Consider the following 18,372-nt stretch of genomic DNA (forward strand, 5'->3'; position numbering starts at 1 on the left):
GTAAACATTGACCATCGAGGATATGAAGGATTGCGCACTGAACGCTGGACTGCGTCAGGCCGCAGTATCCGAGATCTCATTACAATTCAACGCAGGTTGCAGGGAAATTTCCCGTCGAGTTTGACGGACAGTGCCGCCGCTTTTGGAGGGCTTCTCCAACCTCTCCAACCTCCGGCTTTTATACATCTGAACCAGAACATCCTCTATTGATATTAATGTGGCGCCGTGATGATGCCTTGTGCCATCACTTTCCCCCTCTACGCTTGCCTCTTCATTGCACTACTGACTCTGATTTGGATAGGTGACGCTTAACTCGAGTTATCGGGGGACTTGGGCTGATCACGTTATAGCCTTCTACGACCCAGTTTACTTCTGGTGAATTCGTAAGCTATATCCCGATATGGTACCTTGGGGACGCAGCTGCATTGCTGTGCGGCCTGGCCCCTGCCGTGAAGCAATTGCAAGAAGATCTTCTCGGTTAATGCAGAAGGGGAACGAGCTCTGAAGCTCGATGGAGTCCGACTAAAGCTTGGAGGAGCGAATTCGTGAACGTGTCGATGTACGTGATTGGAACATATGAGTGGCTAGGCGTAGGCTTTTTTACTGGTGTGTGCCTGGACTATTATCAGGTGGCTCGCTTTGTCATAGTTAGTCGGAATGGGCGAAGGAAGAGGCCGCAATGGCCGCCGCTATCAAAGCTGAGGACGGTTCCAAATCATGATTGTTTCAAATAGGCTGGAATTGACAGGGTGAAGGACCGTAAAATGCGCCATGTGGTTACCAGGTAGAGTAAGGATTGTTTTTGAAGGAGGATGGGGTGGAAGACGGGATTCTTATAGAAGTCAAAAGCGGCGGCGGGCCCAGCCTGCGACCATACTCCAAAGGGCCGGGCCGCCTAAACCGCAGGCGGATTTACCTTACTTGTACCAAGTACACAAGCAATTGATGCAACGGAGGGGTCCGTCCTACATCCACATGTCTGTTTCACATTGTTTTTGAGTAACATTCCTGACTGTGCCCACATTGTACAGTACCTGGGATCAGCGTGCTTTCCCTCATCATGGACGCCACGCTTTGTCAGTGCAGTCTCTCCCTCTGCGAAGAATCTATCCAAGCCCTTCGCGGAAAGATATGTCCAGATTATACTCAAGATGCTTATTACAGACCTTGATTGTGGGCTCTATTGTCACTGCAATCTTCCTATTGTACGGACTACGAGCCTCTCGTGCCTCTTCGTTATTTGCGATTCCAATAGTCAAAAGTAGCTTCGACTGGTCCAACTACAGTTACCGGCATTCCGTCAAATCCTTTGCTCCTCTTCCGACAGGAAAGCCCCAAACATTTCCTCGGGTCCAACACAAGTTTCGGCGGGAATCCGTATCTGCGGCGATACGGAGACGGTCACGGCAGCAGGCGATATTGAAAACCTTTAAGAAATGTTGGCGGAGCTACAAAACTCATGCATGGCTGAAAGATGAGTTACAACCAATCTCGGCAAAGAGTAAGGATACACTTGGTGGATGGGCAGCCACCATGGTCGACTCTCTCGATACTCTCTGGATCATGGGCCTCAAGCAGGAATTTCGTGAAGCTGTAGAGGCGGCTGCAGGCATTGACTGGGCGGCAACGTCGGATACCTCATGCAATATGTTTGAGATCAATATCAGACAGTTGGGAGGTCTACTCGCAGCATTCGACCTGAGCCAGGAGCCGGCTCTGTTGGCAAAAGCTGTCGAGCTTGGGGACATGCTGTACGCGGGATTCGATACCCCGAACCATATGCCCCCTTTCTGGCTGGACTTTGAGAAGGCAAAGACAGGCCAACTAGTGGCAGATCAACAGCAAAGTTCAGCCGCATTAGGCTCGTTTGCCCTTGAGTTCACTCGCCTATCTCAAATTACAGGAGATCCGAAGTATTATGATGCTATCAGACGGGTGACTTTGACGTTTATCGAACATCAATCCTCGACTCAGCTGCCGGGTATGTGGCCAACCTTCGTTAATGCCCACGACCAGAGCTTTGTCGGGGATATGTTCACATTAGGAGCCCAAGCAGATTCCCTCTACGAGTATTTGCTTAAGCTCCATTACCTCTTGGGTGGCTTAGAGCCAGCTTACGAGAAAGCTTACAGGGAATCTATGGCCACAGCGATCAAGCATTTGTTGTTTAGGCCAATGCTTCCTAATAATACAGATATACTCGTCGCCGGCTCCGCAATTATCATTGCTGGGACTACCACACTTAACCCGGAAGGTCAACACCTAAGCTGCTATACTGGTGGAATGTTCGTCCTAGGGGGAAAGCTCCTTTCGCTTCCAGAGCATGTCGACATTGGTGCAAAACTAACACAGGGTTGTATCTACGCTTACAATGCATTTCCAACTGGTATCATGCCCGAGACCTTCCGGATGCGGCCCTGTCAATCGCTCCAAGAGTGCGCGTGGGACGAGACAATGTCTTCTAGGTCACTACCAGAAGGGTTTGTTTCGGTCTCCGATCGATCCTACTCGCTTCGTCCAGAGGCTCTTGAAAGTGTGTTCATACTCTACCGGACAACCGGGGATCCGAAATTACTAGACGCCGCGTGGACTATGTTCGAATCTATACAAGCTGCCACGGAGACCGAACACGCCAACGCTGCCATCATCGATGTGACTGTGGCTGGTAAGCCATTGAAGAAGGATTCAATGGAGGTAAGAGCTGTCCAAAACTTCCGGGGCTGCAAACCTGTGCTGAGAATTCCATAGAGCTTTTGGCTGGCAGAAACGCTCAAGTATCTCTACCTCATTTTCTCGCCGCCTGATCTTGTCAGCCTGGATGAATACGTCCTGAATACCGAGGCACATCCCTTGAAACGTCCGACGTGAACTTGTCGCTGGTGATCGGAAAACTCGAGGTTTCAATTTCGTGAGAGCCTCTCCAGCGTTACAACCACTGAACGCGAACATCGCGCCTGCGGCCACTTTATTTTACGTGACACGCGACAAGGCTGGAGCCAAGACGACCCAGTTTTTAAGCGAGTCAACACCACACGTCCAAATTAGAGCGGCACCATGATTATCCCAATATGGATGACTTTGGCAGCATACATCCCAATATAAGAGAAACGCTTGCCTAGTATCCAGTATCTAACATTCTATAAACTCCCTGCCTGCTCACCATGTTTCACGCTTCTCTGCGCACTTTTCTTCTCAACTGTTAGAATGAGAACACTGGAATTGCGCGTGAGGACCCAGATTCAATCGCCAGGGCTTATGAGACGTGGATATCTGGAGTCAGCCTGGTGGGGAATGGGTATATGGATATTCATTCACATCAGATACAGCGCCAGGTAAATCTCTGCAGACGTCGCTGGCGTACTTGTCGAAGGGACAATCCTTATTTTCTTGTGAGCCTTTGTCCCGGCGCACGTGATATCATGCCGCTCACTGGCGTTGTCTTATGTGCCTCAGGACCCAGGGTCAAACCTCAAGATTGACAGTCTGAATAGCTCTCACACATTGGCTACGGCATGCTCGTACTCTAGAGAAGACGATAGCAGATATATACCAGTCTATCAGGAAGGACGTACGAGTACACTACTGGGAGAGGAGCATGGAATACTCGTTTACAAATCTCGGCGAAAGTATCTTCCGCCCCGTCACCTTCGGATGAACCGTTCCGAGCTTCCTTCCGCTTGTCAGGATCAGGCCCAGAACTGAGGCTTTGGCAGCCTTTCAATTTTGCCTGGTCCATTCAGTAACAAATATTGACGCGCCACAGGGCCACTACACCAGCACGTCGTGAACATTCGCAGACCAAGTTTGCTGGTCATATTCTCCCTTGTCCGATTTTCCCGTACTTGCCTTCCCTCGACCAGAGTTGTTTTGCTGTCATGGATCGAAGCCTAGACGAAACCATTGCGGAACGCCAGGTCCGTCCCTGCAACTGACCCTACCGCTAGCTTCTGATGCTGATGATCTCCCAGAGAGCAGACACACGCTCTCGCAGAGCGCCTCCACCGCAGCAGCAGCGCCGTAGAGAATACAACTACCCTCGCGATGGCGTCAGAAAGGTGGGCGACACAGTCTCTCGTTTGCTTGCCCGCGTCAGATCTGACTCTCGTGGTGTTTAGGTCCGAACATCCTCTCCTCTCCTCTAGTACCCGCCTGTCCCGCCAGTACGATTGATCGCCGCATCATCTCGACTTACCTCACATGTGTTGCTCCGACAATTCGACGCGCCTCAGGCCAGGGACAGTTTGACAGACGAGCTAACCTAGATCTTCCTCCCCCACAGCCTGCTAGGGATGATCGCACGAACTTGGACAAGTAAGGGACCACAAACACACACGCATATGCGCAGTGAAAAGTCAGGGGGCTAAACCGTCTGCAGTGATTGGGTTCACGACCGATACGATGACGAACCAGACAGTATGGAGCTGCACAAACACAATAGACAATGGCGAGAGTGACTGATGGTGGGAGCAGGCCGCCGCTACGATCGACCAAGGGAAAGCAATCACCGTCGCGATGAAGATCGCTCGGCAGAACGCGACAGGTAAGACTCGGTTGTCGTGAATGATTAGACCAGGGCTGATTGTTCAGAAAACCCCCTCCAGCCAAACTCAGAGTCGACAATCTACATTATGACCTGACAGAAGATGATATTTGGGTATGTCGTTTCACGTTCCCGCCGGACTTCTGGTCCTGACATGGTATAGGATCTTTTCCAACGCATTGCTCCGGTGAAGGAAGCTCGATTACGCTATGACCGCGCTGGCCGTTCTGAAGGGGTCGCCTTTGTCACCTATGAGCATGTCGCCGATGCAAGAGCTGCGATCCGCGAATTCGACGGTGCCAACGCCAAAGGACAGCCAATCCATCTCACACTCCTCCCACTCCCGAGACGGGACAACCCGTTTGATCGCGTAGAGAACCCCAAGAGCCTGTTCGACAGAATTGAGGCACCGGCTAGCCGCAGTCGACGACGAAGTGAAAGTCCGATGGAAGAACTTGACGAAGAGCGAAGAAACCGCCGCGCGCCCCGACGGGGTGGCCCGAGAGACCGAAGGAGTGACACCACCAAACCTCCTCCAGAGAACATTGATCGCTACATCCCAGGTCAGCGCGACAGCCGAAGTTCAAGTCACCGCGGAGGACGGAGACCGGGTGAACGGAGGGAGCGCGCCGGCCGAGATGGAGAGGGCCATAAATTGGTGAACGGCAGGCCTCGAAAGACCGCGGAAGAACTCGATGCAGAGATGGACGACTATTGGGGACACGGCAACACGCACGAGGGCACTTCGGCTAACAGTGCCCCTGGGGCGCAAGAAGCTCAACCCGTTGCTGGGGATGACATCGACATGATTGAGTAAAGGATGACTGACTGTCAAGGACCCCCAAAATAGGCAATTCTGTAAAAGTAGTTCCTCCGCGCAGAGGAACCGGGAGTGGAGGATGGGGGAAAACCCCTGGACCTTCAGACGGCCGCAGGAAAAGGCATGAAAAGGAATAGGCAAATCCCAGACAAGATTGAAATCCAGACTCTGATTCTTTGTGTGAAAGCTAAAAAAATGTATTGGATTTGAACAAGAGAGCAGAAATTCCACTCGTCTAACTTAACCCAGCTTGGCCCGCACAAAGTCTTCGACAGCCTTCAGGCCTTCTTCGGCGCCACTCCCCTTGACGCTCTTGGGGAACATGATGTAGCCGTGGGGACCCCCCGGCACGATTTTAACCACGGACTCCGCCCCGGCCATCAGCCACTTCATGCTCATGAACATTGTGTCGTCCAGGAGACAGTCCTCCGTGCCGCAGGTGAAGAGGGCAGGGGGCAATTTTCCCCTCAGCGGCTCCAAGTCGGCGAACAGCGGGGATATGGACGGGTGTCTCTTCTCGTCGTGGCTCATGCCGGGGAGAAAGGCGTCGATATAGTGGTCCATCAGGTCCCGATCCAGGATCAATATCTGCGGGCGTTTAAAGTTGTATACATGCGGGGTCCATATCATCGAGTAACACCCAAAGTGTAGCAGGAGGCCCTTGAAGCGGAAGTCCGAGTACTTGGGGTCCTGGTGTTGCAGGAGGTGAAGAGTGATGAGCATGCTTAAATGTCCACCAGCGGACTCTCCGCCCACAAACCCCAACGGGGCTCCAAGCTGAGCCTCGGCGTTGTCAACCAACCATTCCGCGGCGTCGAAACAGTCGTGAGGGCCTGCAGGATACGGGTCCTCAGGCGCGAGGCGGTAGCCGACCGATATACACAACATGCCCGTGGTGTCTGCGATCTCCTGCAAGGTGGGATCTTGCGACTTTTCGTCCTGAAGAACCCAGCCACCGCCGTGGATGTGAAGAAATACTGATTTGACGGGGTTTCCGTTCTGAGGGCGCAGGATTCGACAGGGGATGGTGCGGCCAACATCCCGGCTTGGAATGGAAAACTCCTGCGCAGAATCGAGATAGACCGCTTTAGGAAGGGGTGTCTCTCCGGCGGCGCGCATTTCGCGATAGCGTTTGGCGCCGACCTGTTTTGCAGAAAGAGACGGTTGTGGTTGGTACAGATATTGGTCCAGAACCGGAGTCTCTATAGGGAGAAAACAGAGGCAGGGTGTGCGTTATGCCCTATCCATGAAACTCACCTCGTACCATTTGGGCCCGTGTGCCATGATATCCATCAGTCCCTGATTGAACGCTTTGGTCTCTTCTGAGATGGCGGCTGGGTGGAACTTGCTGGTCTCGAGGGTGACAGCATTATGGGCATCCATACTTGGGACTTGCTATGGTATCGTTGGGCAATAGGGTCAATATTCGAGGAGTCGAGGGGTTCATCAATCGCAAACACAGGACGTTAGTGTTGGTAAAGGACTTCTTTGACCTCCCACCCTCAAGACTGTGACATTGTTCTGAGTGGACTTCTCCACTTGGAGGTTGATCAACGTAGGAGCCGAGGACATCTCCATACGAATCGGATCATGAGTGCTGTATCTCCGACTGTCAGCATTGTGTGTTCCCTGTGGGGGGATCGAACGTCTTTAGGTATCCCTTTTCTGCAATGCGTGGGCGGTAATGCAAGATTGCGCCCTTCAAGGGACAGAGAGTACAAGAGGCAGTGCGTGTGAAATAAGGGGCACGTGCAAACAGGCAATATGCATATAGCGCGTTTATGCTTCTCCGTGGATAACTACGTCGGAGCATATAATTCACTAACGCAGTCATCTTCGCCCTCCGAATTTTAGTCTGTCATTGCTCTATATCAAGACAGCATCATCCCCTATCCAACAACTGTCCTTTAAAGTCTCGCCATGGAGGAGGATGCATTCAAAGACTATCTGCCTGCCTCCTTCGGAACCACTGGGGGTGAATTCGACGTTGAATCCCAGATGGAGACAGTGAGGAGGAAATTAGCCGGTCTGCCTGAGCCCAAGGGCAAGGATTCGGCCAGTTCGAAAGGTGACAGTGACTCGGACGACGACTCCGATGACGACTCGGAAGATGAAGACGAATTTCCTGTTTCTCATGAGATCGTCTTCAAAACCCACGATCGTGCCGTCACCACAATCTCGTTGGACTCGTCTGGTTCGCGGATGATCACCGGCTCGACAGACTGCACAGTCAAACTATATGACTTTGCTGCCATGGCGCCCAACACTCTACGAGCTTTCAAGTCCGTGGACCCTACATTCACAAAGGGCTCGGCATCGTCGGAGACTCATCCGGTGCATACCGCCAAATTCAACCCAAATTCACCAAGTCAGGTTCTCGTCGTCTCGGCCACTTCCCAAGCCAGGATATTATCCCGCGATGGCGAAACACAGACCGAGTTCGTCAAGGGCGACATGTACCTCCGTGACATGAACATGACCAAAGGCCACATCAGTGAAATCACCTGTGGGACGTGGCATCCATATGCCTATGATCTCTGCGTCACTGCCGGAACTGATAGCACCCTGCGCATTTGGGACGTGAATGTTCGGAATAAACAGAAAGAGGTCATCGTCCACAAATCGAAGCTTGCGGGCTCAGCTGGACGAAGTCGAATGACCGCTGTCGCCTGGGGCAGTCAGGTTGAAGGCGGGAATAGTCTTCTTGTCGCTGCCGCGCTGGATGGCTCTCTGCTCATGTGGGGAGGGGACGGACCTCACCACAGACCTAGTGGCGAGATCACGCAAGCTCATACGAGCGACTCTTGGACAAGCGGCATAGACATCAGTGCCGATGGACGACTGGTCGTCACGAGGGGAGGCGATGACACGATCAAGCTATGGGACACCCGCAAATTCAAACAACCCGTCAATACCGCAACTCACACCTCGACATCAAGCCAATACCCAACTTCGAACATCTTATTCGCTCCAAATGCATCCTCTATTGTCACGGGTTCCGAGACTGGGGACCTTTACATTCTCAACCCAGCAACATTGAAGCCCGAGCTCGTTACTCCCGTCACCCCCGGGTCACCTTTGGTCAGCGTCCTCTGGCATGACAAATTGAACCAAATAATCACCGGCAGTGCCAACGGCGAAACCCACGTTCTTTTCAATCCTAAAATTTCCACAAAAGGCGCGGTAATGGTAATGTCCAAGCCACCTAAGCGTCGCCACATAGACGATGACCCAACCCTCACCACGGACATGTCCCAAGGGGTGTCGAGCGACGCGATCATCAACCCAGGAACCGCCAGTGAGGCCATTCAGGGCAGCACATTTGCCTCGAGACACCCAACCATCGGGCTCACGGCGTCAGGAAAATCGCGCGATCCGAGGAGACCGCACATTCCAGCCACCACACCGTTTGGCAAGAGCCAGCCCGATGAGCGCCACATCAAGGAACGGATCCCGCTCAGCACGATGAGAGAAGAGGATCCGCGAGAAGCCCTTCTGAAATATGCCGACAAGGCAGAGAAGGATCCTATGTTTACGAAGGCGTGGAAAACCACACAGCCCAAAACCATTTATGCAGAATTAAGCGACGACGAGGAAGGAGATGCTGGACCACAAAAGAAGAAGCAGAGAACGTAACTCTTCAGGTTTGACTCTTTGCGGGGACACTCACGAGAAAATGTGAGACCGTCTTGCCGCTTGGGAGAATAAGACAACTTTTTGAGGATATCAAGAGGATAAAACTCCATTCGAAGTATGAAGAGAAACCGTCGATCCCAATTTACAAAGGCCTGACATAAAAGCGTATACTGTACAGGCGGAGTCGCTGAGGGCCAAATCGAACTTCTTCTCCTCCATCTGGTGGACATGCAAAACTCTTCAAACTTCCTTCGCCGGCTTGCCGGTAATGGCTTCCATAATTCCCTTGCGGGATGGATGAACAAGCCGCTTGATACCCATCCAAGGAGTATTCATCGGGGACTCGCCTGTGTAAATCAGAGTGTCGTACAAGAAGCCGCCAAAGGTGCATCCGATGAAGGGGCAGATCATCGGAACCTGGGAATTTCAATGTCAGCAACGTATGCAAATGGCGAGAAAACAAGGACCACGCACCCAGAAATAGTATCCTCCGGCGCTCCACACTTCATGGCCATAGCCCACGAAATAGGTGAATAGCCTGGGACCAAAATCTCGAGCCAGGTTAATGGCATAGCCGGTCTCCCAGCCGAGGGTTGCTCCAATGCCAAAGATCAAGAAGAACAATCCGAGAGGAACCATTACACCCGCTCCCAGGTTCGCATCGTCCTTCAAGGCAAAGATGACAAACACCAGCACGGAGCTCGAGATGATCTCGGAAAACACTTGCCCCGTCTTTGTCAGGAACGGTTGCGGGTAGGTGCAGAAGACGCCCGCCGTGGCATGGTCCGAGAAGCCGGGGACGGTGCGGATCGACGAGCCCCCTTCATACGCGTCGATCGCCGACTTGTAGTTGCCGTAGATGACGGCCGCGCCGCAGAAGCAGCCCAGCACCTGAGCGGCCGCGTAAATCGGGAACTTGTACCACGGAAACTTGCGATACAGGCAGTTCACAAATGTGATGGCCGGGTTCAAATGGCCTCCTGCGCAACCTGCGACGTAGACACCCAGCATGACACCGATGCCCCACCTGTTGGACAGAGAAATCAGCAAATTGGCCAGGTGTTTTGTGAGCACGGAACGCATTTCACGATTCACAGGCCTTACATGCATTGAAGAAGGGGGGCTGGGACCTTGGAGAATTGGCAGTGATGGACTGGGAGACGAGAGAGAAGCAAGACACGTACCCCCAGGATATGGACTGATATTCACCCTTGTTTTGACTGCTCGGGGGCAGATTGGGATTCGCACTCAGTGTCACCTGCGCCACGCTGCCGTCGCCAAACAGGATCATGATGAATGTGCCCATGAACTCGGCGAACGGGTCTCTCAGATGGTGCCTGATGCGACTCCACAGCAGGTTCTTGTGGTGCTGGTAGTCTTCCTCCGCCTCGCTGTATTTGAGCGCATTGTCGATAGGCGGGCCGTGCTCTTGATGATACGGGTAGGGCACTTGTGGATTAGGGTCCATGCTCCGCGCATGTTGTTCGGCATCGTGTTCGCGGTGGGCAAACGTGACTTCGTCCGAAGCCCGGTCCGACGACGAAGAGCCGGCGGTGTGCATGTGGGGGAGGTGGAAGGGGTGTTCTTTTTGTTTTTCGAGATTGTCCATGTTGGGACAGAATCTTAGAACTCACGCTTTGTCTCTAGAATGGGGGCCTGGCTTCTATGACTGAGGCTGAATGGACATATGGGGACAAATGCAAAAGGGAGGAGAAAGAGAAGTCAATGTAAGGATCCAGACGGGGTCGCGACATGTTTGACTTCATATGTATGACTTCAGTCAGCTATCGAGTCGTATCGCCTACCTCTGAATGCGGTCGTAAGGCCAGACGTTCCTATCAGATGACAAGCCCACAACCGTGGTTCGGGAAGACTAGCATGGAGGACTCGATAGAAAAAGGCCGCAAAATGGATACTACCTCCCGCGGCAGGGGTGTAGAGCAATAGCTTCATCGGCTCTTGCACGGAAAGGTCCTTTCATTTTCTATTCCGCTACGAATGTTGATTGGTTCGAAGCATTTTTGATATATCATGGCACTGGGTAGTTGGTGACACGCGGGCCCGTTGGCTAACAGGCGTGGTCAGCTTCATCATAGCAATTGCGGGATGTGCATGGGGAATTCCGACAAGGAGGACGCTGTTTGAACAGATCATTGATGATGCAGATCGACGTCAGTGGCAATGGTATCCCTGAGCGGAGTGGAGATGGAGGTTCTCCTTCTGATGGACGAAGCGCATCGCGAAAGGAGGCATGATTGGGCCTGTTAGACGTCATTCAATGCCGAGCCCATCCATCGCAGAGAGCGGAGAGTGCCAAGATCATATGGTCAGAGGGGGATCGGCGCATCGTCTGTGGACGGTCTTCGGAGGGGTCATTAGCCTGCGGGGGCGGAGGATGTAAATCGAATTCTTCTTCTGATCGCTGATAGTGCTGGACCGTAAACACCAATGAAGGGAGAGACTGACCTGGTGAGAGGGTTGTCTTTCGGTCCCTCGTGTTGATGGTGTCCCGAATCCACTTGTGCTCCTGGCGACCACGGGCTTGGGAAGAAGGGAAGAACTCCCGCTCTTTTGCAGCCGGTATGACCAGTGCAGTGGTTTTATGTACCTGTTAGCTTTTGTTCATTCGACAATGTGGATTTTCCTCGTGTTTCTGAAGCCGCTTTCGTTTTGGAACCCGTCGGCCAATGAGGCGTGGTTCACATCGAAGGGGTTTTAAATGCCCGGTATTGTGTGAAAGATGCCTGCAAGTATGAGGGATGTCTCAGCACTTGGTGTATTTCCGCAGACGATGTCGCTTGCGGGCCGGGTATAACGTCTGAGCGGGTGGGTGTCTCGTCGATGGAAATGCCGACTCTGAGATCAGTCACAACATGACGTCAAGTTTCCGACGGAGAGATGCGACATGGAAGCAAGTGAGTTGCCCCCGTTAGCTGTCTGGAGGTCTACTCAAAGGTATATGGGGATTTCTGTTTCATGAGACCACGAGATAATGTTCGACTTGATACAACCAGCACCTTGATGGAATCCAGGTAAAGGGGAAGATATTGAACAAGAGTCTGGGAGGTAGAAGTCCTCGAAAAAAACCGCATGATGCTTATCGGCACGTGATGATAAAAATGACGACTTAGAACTAGCCACATAGAGCACCTCAGTTTGAGCTTCATCCAGACACACCTTCCTATTCTTCCTTCCAGCGCCAGGAGATCATGTTGACTCATTCACGATTTGACCATATCAAGTCGCGGAACTGTCTACTGCCTGTTATGAAGCGGTTGGGGCTCTATCAATGGCAGACTACCCCTATTGGCGCACCCACATGACGGCCTGATGGAACCTGTACAGCCGCCTCCACTATTGTCGGATGAGGGGTAAACAGAGCAAAAGATCACTAGATGTGGTCCATTTTTGCTCGGTCGAGCGCCGCAGTCTGAGATTCGGTTTTTGTTGACATTACCATCTGCTCAGACTGCACTGAGCCCTGTCTCTAGGAGAAGTGACCTCTTCCTTAAGCTGTTTCGGAACAACAAATTCTTCGAACCTCAAAGGTCGAGTTCGTTATCTGCATCCATCCGTCCCCTCGCTTCCTCTGTCACCATGGCCGATGCAGCAACCAAAGCAGCCGAGACTCTCCGCTCAAAGCAGAAGCCTTTGAAAGACAAATACCGATCCGACCCTTCTTCAGCTCTCGTTACCTTGTCCTCCAGTGGCACTCTTGACCCTACCTCAACCAGCCTGACATGTTCCCTTTCGTCGGGCACCGCTGCGCGAAAAGTGGCTGGTCTACATCGAGCTGCAGGTGGGGAAGGATTTGATGCATCGGGCGAATTGTGCTCGGGAGACATGCTGCTCGAATCGCTGGTGGCTTGCTTTGGTGTCACAGTTCGCGCCGTGGCTACGAGTCTAGGCATTCCTATCAACAATGGAACAATTACAGCAGAAGGAGATCTCGACTTTCGCGGCACCATGGGCATCAAGGACCCTGAGGGCAATCCTGTGCCGGTTGGATTCACAACCATCAGGCTGATTGTGCGGCTCGATGTTGACCAGGAGAACAAGTCCAAGGTGGACAAGCTTGTCGAGCTGAGTGAGAGGTACTGCGTGGTTTTGCAAACGATAAAAGGAGGCGTCCGTGTCGAAACCAAACTGGGGCACGTAGGGAACGTGGCCCCCAATGCACGAAAAGATGAAGACGACGCTGTCCATCAAGGCAAGGGGGAAGGCATGTCGGACATTCCGCCCAATGAAAATGTCCTCAAGGTGAACTGAGACCTCTCAAGAAATTGCATTCATGACCAAGTTTGCTCATGCCATATATGAGTACGGCGACATCCTGATTTCCTCGTGGATTTCTCTCATTGTGGTGTATACTAGTGCAGTAGCTTCTTCCTGATCACAATCCGTCCTCCTCGAAATTGTGCCTGGTGTGGCTGTGTGGCTGGTGTGAGGACCAGCTCAGCCAATGACAATCGAGATCCCTGTCATCCACGGTGGCTGTGTCGCTCGTCTCCAGCCACAACGTTATTCTAACCGAACTGCGTCTCCAATCCACCGTCAGATCAGGCCACCCACCGGCTTCAGCTAACTACCCATCCTGCCATCAGAACAAGGCTGCCTGCTCTTACTAGTACGCTCCTTGTACCTCGTGCATATCTCAACGGCTAGTGTGGCCCGCGGCTTCTTCCCGAAAGCCTATAAGTGTCCCAATCCTCAATCGCCCCCAGCGCTTTAGCTTGACCTCGATCACCTTTCACGTCACCTACAACCTTGAAAGATCAAAGATCAAAGGACTTGTCGCCGCCGGAGGATTGCCGCTCTAAACACCATGTCTAGTCAAGACTACTACTACAATAATCCCAACAACAACAACAATCAGTATCCTGAGCAGCACGGTTACAATAACCCTGGCGACCAAGGTTATCAGCAATGGCAATCTCCATCTGGGCCTCCTCATGGATACGGTGACCAGTCGTACAATCAAGGCTACGAGCAGAACAGACCATATGACTATGCGTCTCCGCCGCCACAAGACTACCAGCAGCCATACGGTCATCACGGAGGTTACCAAGCCCCGAATGACCAATATTCCCATCATGCAAACCAATACACTTCCCCTCCACCCGAACATTCGTATCATCAATCCAATTATCCCACTCAAACCCCTGACTACGGGTATGGCGACCAGGCTCAACGTGGCCACTCACCTCATCCACCTCCTTACCAAAGTCAATATGACACTTTTACGCCGCCGCCAGGCCCACCACAATCTCACATGGGCGATGCTTACCCTCCACAACACGGCGCCCCGCTTGACCCGAATGCTCCAGTCTCTCAGGATCGCGGCTTCATGGGCGCCGTAGCTGGGGGTGCTCTGGGTGCATACGGTGGCCATAAAGTAAATCATGGGTTCCTCGGGGCGGTAGGAGGTGCTATAGCTGGCTCTCTGGCGGAGGATGCCCTCAAAAAGCACAAAAAGGAGAAGAAGAACAAAGCCGACCGCCCTGCAGGGCTCCGTCGGGACTCTTCGTCGTCTAGCTCGTCCTCCTCGAGCAGCAGTTCATCGGACGACGAGAAGAAGAAAAAGAAGAAATACGGCGTGGCTGCCGCTGGCGCGGCGGGCACTGCCGCGTATGGGATGAGCCAACATTCAAACCATCAGCAAGGCCAAAGGTCAGCAGCGCCAATGCATGGCAACTTCTCTTCTTCTTCGAACAGCATCACGCTGGACAGGGACTACGACCTCATCGCCTCCTGTACCAACGTCCATGGCGAGCACAAGCTGTCCTCCATCTCGCTGAATGACTGCCTGACCAATTCACATGGTCATTTTGCGTGGTATCGAGGAGGCAACTTCGGTGCCAGCGCACGAAATGTCAGGTTGATTGAGAACGGCAGAGTTCTGGAGGCTGAACTGGGTACCGGGGACGGCCGATGGAACAGGGACTGGATTCGCCTGGACGAGCGCATAAGCAACAACGACGGAGAGCTGATATTTCTCAACTAGTCTGACCTAGCAGCAGTTGAGAAACTAAATCTGTGGATGGATATCACGATATGCATGTGTTTGGGAAGTTATTTGACGATGAAATGTATGGTTTGATTGAATCTTTTGGACAACGACTTGGTTTCATTGCTTCTCAGGAGTGGGTGACCGATGGAGAATCCCTTTAGATTGCAATTTGTTTCCCCGACATGATGCTGAAACCTCTACCCTTCTTCTCTGATACAGACGAACGAGATTAGCCGCAGAGCGACCCTCCCGCCAATACCCATTGTCATGCCATTCCACAATGCTCTGAGTCTCAAAGGTCTTATTCGTGGTTTGATGTCTCTGGTCCCCCCATTCGACATTCCATTCCTACGTCCTGTCCTTGGATATGGAGGCTTAGCGGCCTGCTCTGATATGTTGACAGGCATCTCTCTCTGTCCAGAGCGATTGCGCAGCCTAACACTGAGCTCACTGGTTGTTGGGCACAAGTCCTCCCATGGCATCACTACACAGGGCAGACCTGTCGTCTGTGGTGGACAGAAACATGGGTTGTGACTGACGTCGGCGGCGGCAGCACCACACCTGGTCCGAATGCTCCATGTCCGGCGGCCCAAACGACGGAACCAAGGCCTAAGAGACATGACTGTGTGTGCCCGCTTCACCACCTCTTGATTTCACATGGTTTTTCGTTGGCTGCCGTTAGAGGGCATGCGGGAGCCTTCTCCTTCTCCAGCGTTGGGCATGGCGTGATGTCTCTGTGTCTCTCTCTCTCTCTCTCTCTCTCTCTCTGTGTCCCTTCCCTAGACCACCTTGTGACCTGGAGGTAGCATTCGACTGCCACATATGACCTGATCGCTCAGTCTCACATATATCTACAGCATCGAACTTCTTACCAGGGCAGAATACATACGCTATTACCCCCCTTCACGCCGGTTTTACTCCCAACATGGGACATAGTCAAAGGGCGGAGTGAAATGCCACGTGACACGGGAGACAAGGCTGCATCTTTTCAGGGATTTTCTTGGCATAGGACGCGGCATGCATCCACGGACAGCAGCACCACCACCAGCTGAGGACTGGGGTATTGTATTGTATACGTACTCGGCGCAAAGAGGAACGAGGACAAAGGGAACGAATGAGTGGGCCGGTGAGTTTTGCGGTGAAACTACCTCGCTGTTGTCGGGGAGTGGGAACCCTGTCTCCCAACCCCACAGGTTACGATACAACGCACATCCATGTGCTCGTCTTTTATCTGCCCTTAGCCAGCACTGTGTTGAAACGACAGGACTTGTGGGGAATTGAAAGACAGAAAGTTTGTGGAAGGGAATCCATTCTATTGAAACATTGCCCAAGTTCCCGAGTTCGGTAGGGATGGGCTCCCTCGTCTCCCTCCTCCAGCCCGGTCATATACTCATACATCTCCCCCCCCCCCCCCCCCGGGACCCTCCCCTCAAATAACACGACAACTCGCGCTCCGACCCCTCCTGCACACCCCCTCCTGTCTCCTCCTCCCTTCACCTTCCTCCCCCTCGCAAGCAAGACCGCCTTGCCTGAGGTGGTCGCCCTGACGAGCCTCGTACTCAACTTGTTAAAATTGAGCACGGGCTGCCTCCACCGCCGCATATTCACGCCGGTGAACATCCTCCACATAGTAGGAGGTGCCACCTTGGGCGTTGCTGAAATGCAGCGGCGGAACGGACGCCACTCCCAATGCACCCACCCCTGTGCCTGCCAGACGCGGGTCCGTCGGTGACGGGGGTGGAGACGGAGCCTGCTGGCTCGACACCGAGGTCGACGCAGCCGTTGCAGGCAGAGGATGCCGAGGCCGGGTTTGGGGCGGAAGGGCGCTCGTATGAGCGCTCCGCCGCGCCCCCGTGCGCTGGGCACCAGGCCTTGTCAACCCGGGGTATTCCCCCAGCTTCTCCGCAATCCATTCGTCGTGACTCTTGTTGTCGACGTCCGAAATGATTGTGTCTCTCGCCACCCCCTTGTGCCACCAAGCAGGATGCAGATCTTTCGGGACTCGGCGATAGTCCTCTGGACCATTGCCGAGCCCGCGCCGCAGCGCCAGAGTCTGCATCCGCTTGCGAAGTTCGAGGACCAACATCTGGTGGTCAGATGGGAGGGGTACGAGCGCGACATAACCGCCCAAGAAGTGGTCAATTGGGAGACCGCTGTCGACAAATCCACGGATGGATTTGTCGTTGCCGAGGACAGGCTTGAGAAGGCGGTTGTTCGGGAGGTCCACCACCATGCACGTGTTGAGCAACAATTGTTCACGAGTCCTCTTGGAAATCAAGTCGACTTCCCACGCAGTGGGATGCTGGCGGCTTGAGGTGAATGGCGGAGCCCAGATGTATTCTCGGAACCGCAGGCGCCGCATGTTAAAAGTGTTGCCTTGCGGCGTCCTCGTGCCAGCCAGCTGGTAAACACGAGCCATGATATCGCTCATGTCCACTCGCGGGTCAAGGCGAAGCCACAACTCCATTAGCATCCCGGATACATTGGGCGCTATCCACCTTGGCAAGTGGCTGAAGTACCTCAGCCGTTTTCCCCCGTTGCCTTGTTCGACTTGGCCGGTGGCTTGGTTCACAAGCAGAGGAGCGTCGACGCCGTTCAACACACTGGGGTATGGTTCCATCTGAAATAGGATTGGATGCAAATTGTCCTCTGAGAGCATGTGAAATGGGTGAGGTGAATGCTGTCCATTGACGGGCTGCGGTGGGATTGCCTGTGAAATGTATCTGACGTCTGTGGTTGGGTCATATCCAAGAGAGTATGCTGGAAAAGGCTGTTGCGGAGGGGGATTTGGCATGGTGGTAGGGATTGATCTTTGACCGTCATCGACAACACCGGGTGCATTGAGAATCAGAGTCTTCGACAGCTGGGACTGAGCGAGCAAGGAAGCCATTTTTGTTTGTGTCTGAACAGGTTCGTATGTTTTCTTTGTCGCTTTCAAGTCTCGAACGGTGTGGCAGCTGTAGTTGACAACGAACAGAGACCAGGATCACACACGGTACAGCGTCAACCTCTTATTGTTTCTGTTGTCTTGAGAATGCTCTGTAGACTTTGCCAGTTCTGAGTTTTCTGGATTTGTTTCAGGTGCAGACAGAGACGCGGTCGTCGAGACAAATACTCTCCAGATGGTGTGAAAGAGAGACCTAGGTAGCTGCTGACTGTAATTTGGGTTTGGTAGACCTAACCGGCGTGATGATGAGGTAGAGTTTGTATGTGTGAGAAGGACGGAGGCTGCTGTGAGCGCACAATCTAGTGGCAGAGATCTCTTGCAGGCTGTGGTCTGAAAGGGGAGGATCGATGGCTGGGATCAGAAGTTCTTGAGATGAACGGAAGTCCTTTGCTGGCACTGAGACAAGAGCTGTGAGATAG

The 18,372-nt window shown here is 53.0% G+C and overlaps 8 protein-coding genes across 8 annotated transcripts; 5 read left to right on the forward strand and 3 right to left on the reverse strand.

The window, feature by feature from the left end:
- Positions 1-1,533: 1,533 nt before the first annotated feature.
- AYO21_02349 (hypothetical protein) lies at positions 1,534-2,868 on the forward strand (the record flags this gene model as incomplete). The annotated part of the gene is made up of 2 exons (XM_022652328.1): positions 1,534-2,694; positions 2,749-2,868. 2 exons carry the CDS (start codon positions 1,534-1,536, stop codon positions 2,866-2,868), a joined length of 1,281 nt encoding a protein of 426 aa, XP_022515364.1.
- A 1,007-nt stretch (positions 2,869-3,875) lies between these two features.
- AYO21_02350 (hypothetical protein) lies at positions 3,876-5,357 on the forward strand (the record flags this gene model as incomplete). Its single annotated transcript, XM_022652329.1, has 7 exons — positions 3,876-3,914; positions 3,969-4,074; positions 4,116-4,311; positions 4,376-4,413; positions 4,493-4,540; positions 4,602-4,654; positions 4,704-5,357. The coding sequence occupies 7 exons, from the start codon at positions 3,876-3,878 to the stop codon at positions 5,355-5,357; spliced, it is 1,134 nt and encodes a 377-aa protein (XP_022515365.1).
- Positions 5,358-5,600: 243 nt separating this feature from the next.
- AYO21_02351 (hypothetical protein) lies at positions 5,601-6,743 on the reverse strand (the record flags this gene model as incomplete). The annotated part of the gene is made up of 2 exons (XM_022652330.1): positions 5,601-6,503; positions 6,618-6,743. The coding sequence occupies 2 exons, from the start codon at positions 6,741-6,743 to the stop codon at positions 5,601-5,603; spliced, it is 1,029 nt and encodes a 342-aa protein (XP_022515366.1).
- A 537-nt stretch (positions 6,744-7,280) lies between these two features.
- Positions 7,281-8,996, forward strand: AYO21_02352 (hypothetical protein; the record flags this gene model as incomplete). The annotated part of the gene is made up of 1 exon (XM_022652331.1): positions 7,281-8,996. The coding sequence occupies one exon, from the start codon at positions 7,281-7,283 to the stop codon at positions 8,994-8,996; it is 1,716 nt and encodes a 571-aa protein (XP_022515367.1).
- A 240-nt stretch (positions 8,997-9,236) lies between these two features.
- On the reverse strand, positions 9,237-10,605 carry AYO21_02353 (hypothetical protein; the record flags this gene model as incomplete). The annotated part of the gene is made up of 3 exons (XM_022652332.1): positions 9,237-9,413; positions 9,471-10,023; positions 10,181-10,605. The coding sequence occupies 3 exons, from the start codon at positions 10,603-10,605 to the stop codon at positions 9,237-9,239; spliced, it is 1,155 nt and encodes a 384-aa protein (XP_022515368.1).
- A 1,988-nt stretch (positions 10,606-12,593) lies between these two features.
- On the forward strand, positions 12,594-13,265 carry AYO21_02354 (hypothetical protein; the record flags this gene model as incomplete). Its single annotated transcript, XM_022652333.1, has 1 exon — positions 12,594-13,265. One exon carries the CDS (start codon positions 12,594-12,596, stop codon positions 13,263-13,265), a length of 672 nt encoding a protein of 223 aa, XP_022515369.1.
- Positions 13,266-13,821: 556 nt separating this feature from the next.
- AYO21_02355 (hypothetical protein) lies at positions 13,822-15,000 on the forward strand (the record flags this gene model as incomplete). Its single annotated transcript, XM_022652334.1, has 1 exon — positions 13,822-15,000. The coding sequence occupies one exon, from the start codon at positions 13,822-13,824 to the stop codon at positions 14,998-15,000; it is 1,179 nt and encodes a 392-aa protein (XP_022515370.1).
- A 1,573-nt stretch (positions 15,001-16,573) lies between these two features.
- AYO21_02356 (hypothetical protein) lies at positions 16,574-17,896 on the reverse strand (the record flags this gene model as incomplete). The annotated part of the gene is made up of 1 exon (XM_022652335.1): positions 16,574-17,896. One exon carries the CDS (start codon positions 17,894-17,896, stop codon positions 16,574-16,576), a length of 1,323 nt encoding a protein of 440 aa, XP_022515371.1.
- Positions 17,897-18,372: the final 476 nt, after the last annotated feature.

Source organism: Fonsecaea monophora (genome assembly GCF_001642475.1).
Source record: "Fonsecaea monophora strain CBS 269.37 chromosome Unknown Scaff10, whole genome shotgun sequence".
Classification (NCBI taxonomy): Eukaryota; Fungi; Ascomycota; class Eurotiomycetes; order Chaetothyriales; family Herpotrichiellaceae; genus Fonsecaea; species Fonsecaea monophora.